The sequence below is a fragment of the Elephantulus edwardii genome, unplaced genomic scaffold (genome assembly GCF_000299155.1).
Source record: "Elephantulus edwardii isolate Elephantulus edwardi_28Jun2011 unplaced genomic scaffold, EleEdw1.0 scaffold00181, whole genome shotgun sequence".
In the NCBI taxonomy this organism is placed as follows: Eukaryota; Metazoa; Chordata; class Mammalia; order Macroscelidea; family Macroscelididae; genus Elephantulus; species Elephantulus edwardii.
The window spans coordinates 6,155,641-6,168,715 of record NW_006399931.1 but is presented as its reverse complement, the minus strand read 5'-3'; the positions used below and the strand labels follow the sequence as shown (position 1 = coordinate 6,168,715).

At 46.3% G+C, this 13,075-nt stretch overlaps 1 protein-coding gene across 1 annotated transcript; it reads left to right on the top strand.

Annotated features, from left to right (window-relative positions):
* Window positions 1–2,198: 2,198 nt before the first annotated feature.
* On the top strand, window positions 2,199–12,796 carry LMOD2 (leiomodin 2 (cardiac)). The gene is made up of 3 exons (XM_006896084.1): window positions 2,199–2,475; window positions 10,129–11,447; window positions 12,770–12,796. Exons 1-3 carry the CDS (start codon window positions 2,199–2,201, stop codon window positions 12,794–12,796), a joined length of 1,623 nt encoding a protein of 540 aa, XP_006896146.1.
* The last annotated feature ends 279 nt before the right edge of the window (window positions 12,797–13,075 follow it).

Below are 13,075 nucleotides of genomic sequence, written 5' to 3'. Positions count from 1 at the left end.
ACTCGATGGCACATAACAACAACAACAACAAGCCAAGATAATAACAGGTCTGTCCTGGACGGTGAAGTCAAATTGTTTCTTGGAGACAAGGATTTTGAGGATCTTTCTCATATACTTTGAGCATGTTGCCAAGAAGAGACCAGTCCTTGGAGAAGGACATCATGCTTGAAGAGGTGGAGGGACAGAACAAGACAGAAAGACCCTAGAAGAGATGGATTGGGGTAATGAGGGCAGGTGTGTCAGAGACAGTATGATTGGCTCAAGTTAGAGCAGAGTTCGGAGCAATATGGGTCATAGGGTCATTATGAGTCATACTTGCCTCGACAGCATATAACGACAACAATAACTTGTCAACCATATTTCTGACATTTCACAATTAGGACAAAAGTTAAAAAAAAGATAATCCATTTTTCTGTGCATTAACTTTGTATTACTGGCAGTGATATATCCTGAATATGAGGTCAGAATAACACTGGTTGTTTTGGGTAAGGTTATATGTTAACTTTTCTGGGTAAGTTAATTCTGTGATTTGATAGCTACACAATGGTATGATCATCCTACATCTGATGTGGTCATCTTGAACTTCTGTATAACAATCTTGTCCTTGGACAGGAACCATGTCAATAAAGAGTATGTTTGTGTGTGTGAATATGTATGTTGTTTTTGTTAGATGTCATCAGGTTGACTACAATTCATAATAATTCAACCTTGTGAACAACAGATCTGAATCATGCCCTATCCTGACACACACTCACTCTCTCTCTCTCTCTCTCTCTCTCTCTCTCACACACACACACACACACACACACACACATACACTCTTACTGATGAGTTGGGACCATCTCATATCTGACCCCTCTAGTGGGTGTTCAGAACTGTAAATCATATAGGTGGAGATTTTCAGTCATTCTTCAATGGAACAGCTGTTGGATTCAAATGACCTGCCTTCAGGTTGACAGCATGACTCCCTACCCATTAAGGCTTTAGGACTTCTTAAAAAAGTTAACTTCAAGAAACAAGTCTATTCAAATTCTAGTCTTCTTCTTTTTGGTTCTGTGACCCTTGGCTAGCTACCTGCCCTCTGAGTCTGTCTGAATACAATATGGGTAATAATAATACACAGTTCAAGGACTGTAAGATTAAATGAGATAAAATATGTAGCACTAGGCTGACATAATGTTGGTCTTTGAAACATTCGACTCAGTGTTATGATTTGTCTTGATTTTTTTCAGTAATACTCAGGTACAGGAGTAGGAAACTATTTTTTCACTCAATGAAAAAACCAATTTCTGTGTTTCCCGCTTTCTAACCTAGGGAGCTCTTGTGGTTATTGGTATGGTTTGTGCTGTTCAAATCCACCAGTTGCTCCACAGGATAAAACTGACCTATTTCCTCCCATGTGATTTACTGCCTTTGAAAACTCACCGGAGGATCAGCTACGAGTCAGTCCCAACTTGACAATGCACAACAAAAACAACACCTTTCTGACCTGAAATTTTTTCACTTAATTTCTTGAGTCTCAATGGCCAAAAATACATAAAATGAAGATACTATTACTTAGAAGATGACTGTATGATGAGGAAAATTCTATCCAAGTCCTTTGTAAACTGCAAAGTACAATAAAAATGTCAAGTCCAAGGTTCTTTCAGTCTTCTGTCTCCAGTGCCACCCACACTGTGTTTACAGAAGGACCAGAACAGCTAACTCCCTGTAGAGTGACGTAGTGCTGTATCTCAACTTCAGACATTGTCATCAAAGAGGCTTTTCATGGCCACGGTGCTGTGGTAGCAAGTCCTTTTCCGAGTAGATTTTATCCTTCTGTTTGAATACAACAGAGTCATTACTGCGCTACTCCATATCTGTACCACAGCCGGCCTGTCACCATGAACTATCAGGCTCAGCTAAATATGGCCCTGGCCAGTATGTCAATAATCCCCACTGGTTCTGAGACCTCCAACCACCAGCACTGTGACATTGTTTGTGTTCAAATGTCTGGCTGACGTCTGATGCTTAAAACAGCCTATGCCTTCACCCCTCTCTGCATTGTCACAGCCCTGTATCACCACTTTTAAAAGGCTATCGCAGCCACTCCTAGCACCAGTTGCTGGCCAGCCTGCCCACTTGCCTCCCAGCCTGCTTCTGGCTGCCTTGAATGCCTGATTCTCCAAGCTCCTTGTGGCTCTGACAAAGCAGGGACCATGTCTACCTTTGGTTATCGAAGAGGACTTAGCAAATATGAGTCCATTGACGAGGACGAACTCCTCGCCTCTCTGTCAGCTGAGGAACTGAAGGAGCTGGAGAGGGAGCTGGAAGACATTGAACCTGACCGCAGCCTTCCTGTGGGGCTAAGACAAAAGAGTCTGACTGAGAAGACCCCCACGGGGACATTCAGCAGAGAGTCACTGATGGCCTATTGGGAAAAGGAGTCTCAAAAACTCTTGGAGAAGGAGAGGCTGGGGGAGTGTGGAAAGGTAGGCTCTGGGGATTTCCCCTGCCCCCCTCACACCTAGCACCTCTACTTCCTCTAACACTTTAGAGCTGCCCACCTCTCTTTTCTAGAACACGTTTCCTCTGCCAGGGAGAGATTTCTTACGCTGAACTACTTCTGTAACTCTGTGGCTGTGCAATCCATCACACTGTGTCAAACTGTTCGTGGGGGTTCTTTAGTGATAAAGGGGACATTCAATGGGAAAACTAAATCACCACAAGGTGCAGGTTTAGATAAATATCTAATATTTCCCCAGGCTTAAGTCGGATTCAAGTTCTAAATTGGTAATGTGACATTTTGTCTGTAACAGATCCGGTTTCTCTTCTTTTTTTCAACTTCTAAAACTGCGCTTGTTTTGATTTTGGTAGGAGCTGCAGTAATAGTTACATCTTTTTCCATCACCAAGAACTGTGCAGTGGTGAGGAAAACATGGCCCCGAGGGTCAGGGGGCCTCTTCACGAGTCCCCGCTTTACTAAGCTGGTCAACCTTGGAGAGACCGTCACAGCTTCAGGATTCAGCTTCCTGGTTCTGTTCACAGATAGAGTTGTTAAACTAATGTCTATATCGGGGAGCTCTGGTGGCTCAGTGGTGAGGAGTTGAGCTATCAGCCCGAAGGCACACAGTTCGAATCCACTATCTGAGGGCCCAAGTCAAGCAATCACCTAGTGAGTCCCTAAGAAAGATTCCCACTTACTTTATGGTGGTGATTCTGAGGCCAGGGACTGTTGTTGAATTAGAGCTCAGGTCTCTTCAGCCCTCATTCACTGCTCAGCAAATGTGACTTGTAATCTGCCAAATGAGTCATAGTCAAATGACTCTGTGCTGGAAAAAGAAGAATGACATAAAGCACACTAATGTAATGGAGAAATTCCTGAATTTCTAAAAGAACGTCAGTCCAGAGCAACCATTTAGAATCTCCTCACTCCATTGGAATCCCAAATCAAAGTGGCCCGGAGCCAATGGCAAGCCCTCCATGATGCTAATCTAGGAGCTGTTAGAGGATTGTGATGACAGGGTGTGTGGGCCACATTTGCAGCAAGAGATGTGAGTGTTGTCCATGTCAATCATCGCATGAAGGGCCACTGGGATCAGGCCAAGGTCTGTCAAGGCCACAGTGGCCGATTGCATTGAGGGGCTGGAAGGAGGGGGCTGAGGAAGAGGACACACATGACGGACGGGGTCAGGACATGGGCTAGTCACTTCCTCCATGATAATATTTGTCAGGGGTCTTTCCTGACAGGGGAGTCAGTGTCAAAGGTATGATAAAATACATACAATATAATGACATTTAAAAGTCAGTTTTGAAGAGTGACCTGAATCAAAAGAGTAAGATGGTTTCCAAAAACCCAGGCCAGCCAGCCACTGTAGCAATCACCCAACAGAGAGAGGCATTTGAACGTCATTGTGTCATGACACGGCGGGAAATGAAGGGCAAAGGCTGTTGTCAGCTGTTGACAGACTCCACCTGAGCCCTGCCAGCGCTCCCTCTCTCCCTGCCAATGGCTTATCAGCTCAATTAGAGAGGCAGTGGTGTTGATGAACTTTGATTCCCTTCTCAGCTAGTTAACTTTTCTCCCACTACGCTTTCCTTTCCTCGCTGGCCAGCAGCTGTCTGTAGTCACAAGGAGAGAGGGGCAGAGGCTCTGTGAAAGTGTAAATCCATTCTCACCGCTGGAGAATCGGTGCAGCTGGTGGGGCTGAGGGAGGCAGTGCCACCTCTGGACACGGAGAGAGCACAGTGTGGTCCTCAAGGAAGAGACGGAGGTCTCTGTCAGATGGAGGGCAGCTCCATCAGTGAGCAGATCCACGTGTCACGAGTGGAATCAGGTTGTCAATGTTGACCTTTCAGAAGCAGCTCACCAGGCCTGTCTTTTAAAGTGCCCTGGGGTGGGTGGCTAGAAGCTGCACTGCAATCCTGAAGGCACGTAGATCAAGGCCACCAGCAGCTCGGTGGAGGAGGATGGGTAATCTCCTTCCATGCAATTAACTGCCTCTGAAAACCCACCGGAGGGTCAGCTATGGGTCAGTTCTGACTCTACAGCACACAGCAACAACAATAATAACTTTTCAACCAGGAGTCAAACACTTCACCATTTGGGCCACCACCCCCTCTCTATACAGACGTGAAACTTACATTCAACGCCTAGGTAACTCCAGCCTTCCGCTCACTCAGATCACACAAGTACACCTGTATTAGCACTGCAGCCGGGGAGGTAGGCTACTAGCTTCCCCAGTTTGAGTGCCTGATGGGTCCCAGGTACAGGTGTCATAAGAGCTCCCTCAAGACCGCTCCTTTAACTTACCCTGCTCAGATCAGATCGTGAGACTGGGAGAGGTTTGGAAAAATATATGAAGCTAACAGTTTGTACGTGGAAATGAAATTCAAATTAAGGTCAGCTGGCAATAAGACTCCTGGCCAGGAACATTAGCATCACCTGAAAATGTCTTAAATTAAACTTGCCAGTTTCAGGTCTCCAGCCTGCAGCTATTGAATGATTCCTTCTAGAGGTGGGCTCTTGTAGCAGCAGTTTCCGGAGGTCTCCGGAAGAACTGAGGCATTTGAGCCGTGCTGTTGGAGAGGAGCACTGAATATCCCATGGACGGCCAAAAGAACAAACAAATATGTCCTGAGGAAGGTGTTCCTGGGAGACAAAGATGATGGGCTTTATCATACTTAAGATCTTTTCCTTGTTGTTATGTATCTTTTTGTCAGAACCGACTCCTAGCTGAATCTCCAATAGGTTTCCAGAGGCTGCAAATCTTATGGGAGGAAATTGCCCACCTTTCTCCCACAGAGCAGCTGGTGGATTTGAACCACGTTCCTCTGGGTTGGCACCATAACTCCTTACCATTAAGCCATCAGAGCGCCCTTTGGGCATGCTGCTAAGAGAGGCTACTCTTTAGAAGAGGGACATCAACCTTGGAAAGATCAAGAGTTGGCGAAAGAGAGGAAGATACTCAACAAGATGGTCTGACATAGTGGCAGAAATGAACTCAAGTGTGTCAGAAATTCTGAGGATGACACAGAATAGGACAAGAGGTTCATAGGGTCACTATGGGTTATACTCAACAGCAACTAAGAAGAACAATGACACCCAGGTGATTATGAACAAGGCTGAAGCTAGTCCTTGGGTGGTATGAACAGATATTGAGCTCTGTTGGTAATATAGAGGTTGGAAGTTCAAGTCTACCCAGAGGCACTTTAGAAGAAAGTTTTGCTCATCTACTTCAGAAAACCAGCTATTGAAACCAGTATGGGTACAGTTCTACTCTGACGCACTGAGAATCAGTTATTCTGTGTTACTGTTGTTACAGTCTATCATGTCAGCTACAACTCACAGCTGCCTGTGAACTACAGATCTAAGCTCTGAGCAAAGCCCAAAGGCTCTGATATGCTCACGACCACTATTACTGTCCCTGTGTCAATCCACCTTATTGAAGGTCTTCCTCTCTTTCTCTGACTCTCCACCTTTCCTAGCAATTGCAACTAGATAAAAAGAAAGAAATTGACAAGCCCTCAAATACACCATAGTCTCTTTGAGACCCAGAGAGATTTAGTGAATTGCCTAAACTCAACCAGTTCTTTATGGAAAGAACGAGAATCAGATCAGGAAACCAAGCCCTTTGTCCCCTTGTGCATGTAGTGGTGCCAGGGAGGTGATCCGGTGAAATGGTTAGCCACCTCCTCAGCCCTGATGTATACCACTGTCTGCATTCACCAGCCCCTCCCAGCTTCCTCACCCACTACCACCTTCCCACGGCTCTTCTCACGAGGCTCAGAATCAACTCCAAAGCAGTGGCACAAGGTGAGAACGTGGCATAGTCCTGGAGCCAGGATAACGTGCAGAGCGGATGGACTTCATTATGAAGAACTCGACTGAAGATCAGGATTGAAGGAAGTCTCAACAACTAGTGATGGTGCAGAAAGAAGACTTCAAATACTTATTGAACAAGAACAAACACTATAGCTTTGAGTACATGTTACACCTCGACATAAAGAAAAAAAAATCCTCACAACTGAATCAATAAGCAACATTTCAGGACATGGAGAAAAGACTGAAGTTGTCAATTATTTCATTTTACTGGGATCCACAATCAAGACCAATGGAAGCAGAAGTTAAGAAATCCAATGACATATTGCACCGGGCAAATCTGCTGCTATGGACTTCTTTAACAGCTGATGTGCTGGAATGTCAATCTAAAGGTGCACCTGGCCAATGCCAAGGTATTCTCAATCCCTTCATTTCCTTGTGAGAGTTGGACGATGAACAAGAAAGATCACAAAAGAGTTAGAACATATGTTTTGAATTGTGGCATGGGAATATATCGTAGACTAGTGAAAAAGCAAACAAATCTGTCTTGGAAGAACTACATGCAGGGTGTTCCTTAGCTGCAAAGATGGTGAGACTTTGTTTCACATACTTTGGGTATGTTATCATAGGGGCCAGTCCTTGGGAAAGGATATAATGCTTGGAAAAGGGGAAGATCAAAAAAAGAGAGGAAGGCCCTCACTGAAATGGATTGACACGGTGATTGCCATAATGGGTTCAAACCCAGCAACAGTTTTGAGCATGGGAAAGGCTTTTGATCTGTTGTGCATAGTGGAGTTAATACCACAAGTCCACTTGACAGCATCTAACTACAATGACAAGACAAAGTCCAACGTACCCTGAAACCCTTAGTCCAAAAGGTCCATGCTGCCAGGAATTGATGGGAGTTGAGATGTTTCAACAACTGGAAGTGAGGCTGAAATTGAGGACAAGCGATCAGGCAAGTAACTACCAGACCAACAAACTAGAAAAGGACACATATGGGCATTTATGTCAAAGACAGATGAGTCAGCAGACAGCAGAAATGACCGTTCTGTCAAGCACAGAACAATGCCACTGAGTTATTGCAGAATAAAACATTTCAGCAGTATCTCAACAAGAAAGTACCAATAGCTCAACTTAGATTTAGAAAACAGTGTAGAATGGGGGATATCTTTTCCGACATCAGATAGATCTTGGATGAAAGCAAGATACAAGCAATACAGGAAAGATGTTTACCTGAATTTTTATGGTCTGGGTAAGGGCATTCAGCTGAATGGATCATAACACATTGTGCTAACATTGCAGAGAATGGGAATTCCAGAACAATTAATTGTGCTCAGAGAAAACCTACTGGCATAGTGGGTTAAGCCATGGGCTGATAACAGAAAGGTCAGTTGTTCAGACCCACCAGGTGCTCGGAAAGAGAAAAATTGAGGCACTCTGCTTTTGTAAAAAATGAGAGTCTTAGAAGACCCATTGGGCAATTATTTCCTGTCCAGGAGGCAGGTATGAGTCGGATGGCAGTAGGCTTGGGTTGTTGTTGGTTTTTGTTATTATTTTTGTACTCATGTGAAATCTGGTCACAGATAACATTCTTTGTCTCATGTTTTTGAGGTATGACATGCAACTTGTGTGTGTGTATCTCTGTCTCTGCCTCTTACACACACACACACACACACACACACACACACACACACACAAGCACACACAGAGTAGCCTTTCCTGTTCCTTTAGAAGTGAGTATAAATAAAGACTGGACAAGTCATCCCTGAAGTGGCTGACCCCTTCCCAGGCCATCACTTGGTGCCTGCCACTCCAAACAAGTGGATAAGTAGAGGCTATTTTGTGACAGCAACTGGACAAACAAGCGTGAATGCAAGTGGACTCTTTCCCAAAGCCTGTTCCACATGCCTCAGACAGCAAAAGCCTTGGGGTCAGGAAGGCCTGCCAGAATGAGGGAGGACTCAGGGCAAGAATAGGCCTTGAGAGACGATCAGCAAGGCCTGGAAGGGCAGAAAGAGGGAAAAGTAATTTCCAAGGGTCTATTTGTTAAAGAGAAAAGAGAAGGGAGGCATCTTATCTTCTTTGTCCTCTTTGTGGAGAGTTTTGTAAACAGGAAAGAGAAAGAATGAGATTGTGTTGCCTGCAAACCTTTCATAATTGATGCCTCCTAAATAATTCAAACCTTTCAGGTGAAGACAACAAATCCCTGCAGGATTTCCTACAGTTCGCTGCTGTTTCACCTTATGGTTAGAATCTGATAGGTCCCAAGGGTGATTCTCTTTTCTACCTGGCTCTCTCATTTGAAAGTCCATCTCATTTAGCTCAGTTCTAATTTGGATTTCAAGCTGAGTTGCTGAAAAGATGACCTGATTTTTTTTTCCTGCATTGAACTGTCTTCTGACCTCACATTGTCCTGAGCGACAGTCTTGTCCCCACCCAGAGCAGTGCCAGGTAAAGCAGTGGCTCCCACACCAGGCTGCTGCCCAGAGAGAAAGACCCTGGAGGATCAGCTGGTGCCATGTCTCCCTCCACCCTGAGGCCAGCCAGGCAGAGAGCACCTGGCAGTCACCACACGAGAGATTTCACTAACATGCTGTGTATTTTTTGCTTCTGGTTATTTGAGATGTAGAAATAAGGACCTCAGTGATTTTGATAGAAGGGTAAATAAACCAGGAATCAAATACTTCAACAAGCTAATTAAGAACTTCAACCCTCACCAGTTGCTGTTGACTGTGAACCGTGGCGACCCCATGTTTCCTATTGAACTGCATTCCATTGGGGGTGCACATCTGCGACCTTTCAGACTCAGGTCACCAGCACTATCTTCCAACATATCTCCAAGAGCAGGACAGGACTGGAGGAGGCCACTAACCTTAAGTTCAGTGCTTAATTCTTTGTACTACTAAGTAGTCCAGAGAATGACAGTTTCATCAAGGAGCTTTCCAAAAGCTAAAGTCTAACTCGCTCACTTAAAACTGGCAGAATAGATTTACTCAGTAAGTTGTATTCTGGATATTTAGTCTTTTAAAAAGTAGAGAAATGGTTAGTCACAGGCCCACTAACCAGAAGGTTGGTGGATCAAACCCACCAGCTTCTACTTGGCAGACAGACATGATAGTCTGCTTCCAAAAAGATTCAACTCAACAACTCTTTGCTTACAGAGTCTGAATCGACTCATCTGTGGCTTTTCAGAGGCCGTAAATGTCACGAGAGGAGAGAGCCCATTTGCTGTAAAGGAGCGGGTGGTGGATTTGAACAGCCTACCTTTGAGTAGGTAGCATAACTCACTACCCACTGGGCCACCAGAGCTCCCTCTACAGAGCTCACAGCTCTGGAAATCCTAGAGAGAGTCCTACTCTGCTCTGTAGGGCTGTTTTGACCCAGAAGTTAATGCCATAGAAGCTATTCCACAATAGTATTTTAATGTTTTTGGGATTTTTAAAGTTTATAAAGAACTTGGATTTCCATCGTTCATTGTTGCACATTTCCCTCCTGTTCTATAACAAGTGGCATTTTGCAGTATTTGTCTTTGTGTGTCTGAGATATTTCACTTAGCATAATGTCCTCCATGGTCACCCATTTTGTATAATATTTCATGGGTTCTTTAGTATTTTATTTTTTAAGGAAGAAATGTTTGTTGAGAAACGGCTGTGGGACACACAACCACATGTTAGCCTGGGCCATCTGAGCTGGTGAACTCGGAAATCGATCATGAACTTATCATAATACATGCTCTTGTACTGGGTGATGTTTTCAGAAACTTTTAAAAACACGACCTTAAACCCAGTAATGTACTGATCTCTACCCTACCCTTCAGCTTGCAGAAGAAGACAAAGACGAGAGTGAGGAAGAGCTTATCTTTACCGAAACCAACAGTGAGGTTTCTGAGGAAGTGTACACGGAGGAAGAGGACGAGTCCCAGGAGGAAGAAGAGGAAGAGGAGGAAGAGGAAGAGGAGGAGGACAGCCCTGACCAGGAAAGGAACGTGGGCAGCGCCAAAGCTATCAATGGAACTGTTAACTGTGACGGTGTCAACTCGGACAACTCTACGCCAAAGACATTTAAAAGTCAGATTGAAAACATAAACTTGACCAACGGCCACAGTGCAAGGCGCCCGGAGTCCCCCGCGGCCATCCACCCCTGTGGAAACCCCACAGTCATCGAGGACGCGCTGGAAAAGATTCAGAACAACGACCCGGACACCACGGAAGTCAACCTGAACAACATCGAGAACATCACCTCGCAGACGCTCAGCCGCTTCGCGGAGGCGCTCAAAGCCAACACGGTGGTGAAGACCTTCAGCCTGGCCAACACGCACGCGGACGACAGCGCCGCGCTGGCCATCGCCGACATGCTGCGCGTCAACCAGCACGTCACCAGCATCAACGTGGAGTCCAACTTCATCACGGGCAAGGGCATCCTGGCCATCATGCGCGCGCTGCAGCACAACGCGGTGCTCACCGAGCTGCGCTTCCACAACCAGCGGCACATCATGGGCAGCCAGGTGGAGATGGAGATCGTCAAGCTGCTCCGGGACAACACCACCGTGCTGCGCCTGGGCTACCACTTCGAGCTGCCGGGCCCCAGGATGAGCATGACCAGCATCCTGACCCGCAACATGGATAAGCAGAGACAAAGGCGCATGCAGGAGCAGAAACAGCACGAGGGCCAGGACGCAGGCGCCAACCTCAGGACCAAAGTCTGGCAGAGAGGAACGCCGGCCTCCTCGCCCTACGCCTCCCCCAGGCATTCGCCCTGGTCCTCGCCCAAGCTGCCCAGGAAAGTGCACACGGTCAAGAGCCGCCCCGCGTCCCCCGCGCCCACAACGCCTCCGCCCCCCAACAAGCTGCCCCCGCCGCCCCCACCGCCCCCTCCGCCGCCCCTCCCCGAGAAGGTGGTCACCAGGAACATCGCGGAGGTCATCAAGCAGCAGGAGAGGGCCCTGCAAAACGGACAGAAAAAGAAAAAGGGCAAGAAGGGCAAGAAACAGCCCAACAACATCCTCAAGGAAATTAAAAATTCCCTGAGGTCCGTGCAAGAGAAGAAAGCAGAAGAGAGTTCGCGGCCTTCCACCCCACAGAGGTCCGTGCACGACAACCTGATGGAAGCCATCCGGGGGAGCAGCATCCGACAGCTGAGGCGGGTGAGTGGCCCAGGCCACCGGGGCAGGGGAGCCAGAGAGCGGGTACTTGGTACCAAAGCACCCTCGGAAAGGGGTTGGGAGTGTTTGGCATGATTTAGATGCGAGCACATGTGTGCCAAGTCTGCAACATCGGGGCTAGGCCTGGGAGTGTACACACCTTTCCGCGTGGGAGGTGGCGGGCCCACTCCCTCAGCATCCTCCTCCCAGGGAGGAAAACCACGCCCCCTCTAAGCTAGTCCAGTTGTTGTTTTGTTGTTATGTGCCATTGAGTCGCTTGCGACTCATAGCGACCCTATGTACAACAGCCCTAAACTCCGCTCTGTCCTGTGCCAATCGCACTGTCTCTGACACTCCCATCCCAATTATCCCAGTCACTGAATCAATCCACCTCATAGAGGGCCTTCCTCTCCTGCACTGTCCCTCCACCCTCCCAAGCATGATGTCCCTCTCCAAGGACCGGTCTCTCCTCACAACATGTCCAAAGTATGTTAGACAGAGCCTCAGAATCCTTGCCTTCAGAGAGACACCATTGCTCTTTAGTACTTTGGAGAGGTCCCTAACAGCAGACTTTCCCATGGCAATGTGCCTTTTAAATTCCTGGCTGCTGGTGCCAAGAGTGTTGACTATGGAGCCAAGCAAACTAAAGCTGAAGCTGAGGAAAATTAAACCAAATCCAAGGCTAGTCCAGTAGCTATTTTAATTCCCTAGTGAACAATCAGGCCTAATAGTCTCCAGGGAGCTCGGATGACTAAGTGACTAAGGAGTTGGCGCAGCGAACCTAAAGATAACCAGTTCGAATCTGCCAGCTGCTCCGAGGGAGACAGATGGGCCATCTCCTTCTGTAATTTACAGCCTCTGAAAACCCGCTGCCCAGTGAGCTAAGGAGTTGGTTCTGACACAAGTGTATAACAATAATAATCTACATCCCAAAAGATTCCTTACTTGTCCAACTTTAGAGCACAAGTGATTTTAAAACCTACTTCATAATACAAAATTTGAATAGCAGGCAGCAATGTTATTAAATACCGTGGAGTAGGTACTGACTCACAGCTGACCCTCAAGCAGGTTTTCAGAGGCTGCAAATTACGGAGGAGAAGACTGCCTATAGTTCTACCAAGGAGCAGCTGTGGGATTTGAACCGTGTACCTCCGTGTTAGTAGTGCAGCTCCTTACCATTACCCTGTCCTGTCAGACAATACTGTTAGGGACACTTGTTGCTGTTAATTTCAGGAAGCTGATCACATCTGCTGGATGTGATCACATAGGTGTTTTTTTTATCATTCGTGTTGTTTTAATGAAAGGAAACCCCCTGTTTTTTGTAGGTGGAAGTTCCAGAAGCGCTGCGATAAAAACCTCATCTTTAGAAGAGGACGCAGGATTGTTTCAGTGGTATCTGATAACGTGTCGAGATGTTTCTAAAGTGCCTCCTTCAATTGGAAATGATGCCTGACTTTGAAAAGTAGCCTCACCCAGTAATTCCAAAGAGAAGTTAAAGAAACAATCAGTGTGTTTCTTTTGTAAATATGAAAATAAACTTTATTTTTTATGTCGTGAGATTTGTATGGGCAAGAAGCAGTTTATTTAAAGATGCTCTTCCTCTCTGGATGCATTGATAACTCTGAGCTGGA

Bases quoted from the DNA above. Each gene is read 5' to 3' on its own strand.
- LMOD2 (XM_006896084.1), top strand. From the start codon at position 2,199: ATGTCTACCTTTGGTTATCGAAGAGGACTTAGCAAATATGAGTCCATT. The intron at 2,476-10,128 runs GCTCTGGGGATT...TTCAGCTTGCAG, and splicing joins GGGGGAGTGTGGAAAGGTAG to AAGAAGACAAAGACGAGAGT. The intron at 11,448-12,769 runs GTGAGTGGCCCA...TGTTTTTTGTAG, and splicing joins GCATCCGACAGCTGAGGCGG to GTGGAAGTTCCAGAAGCGCT.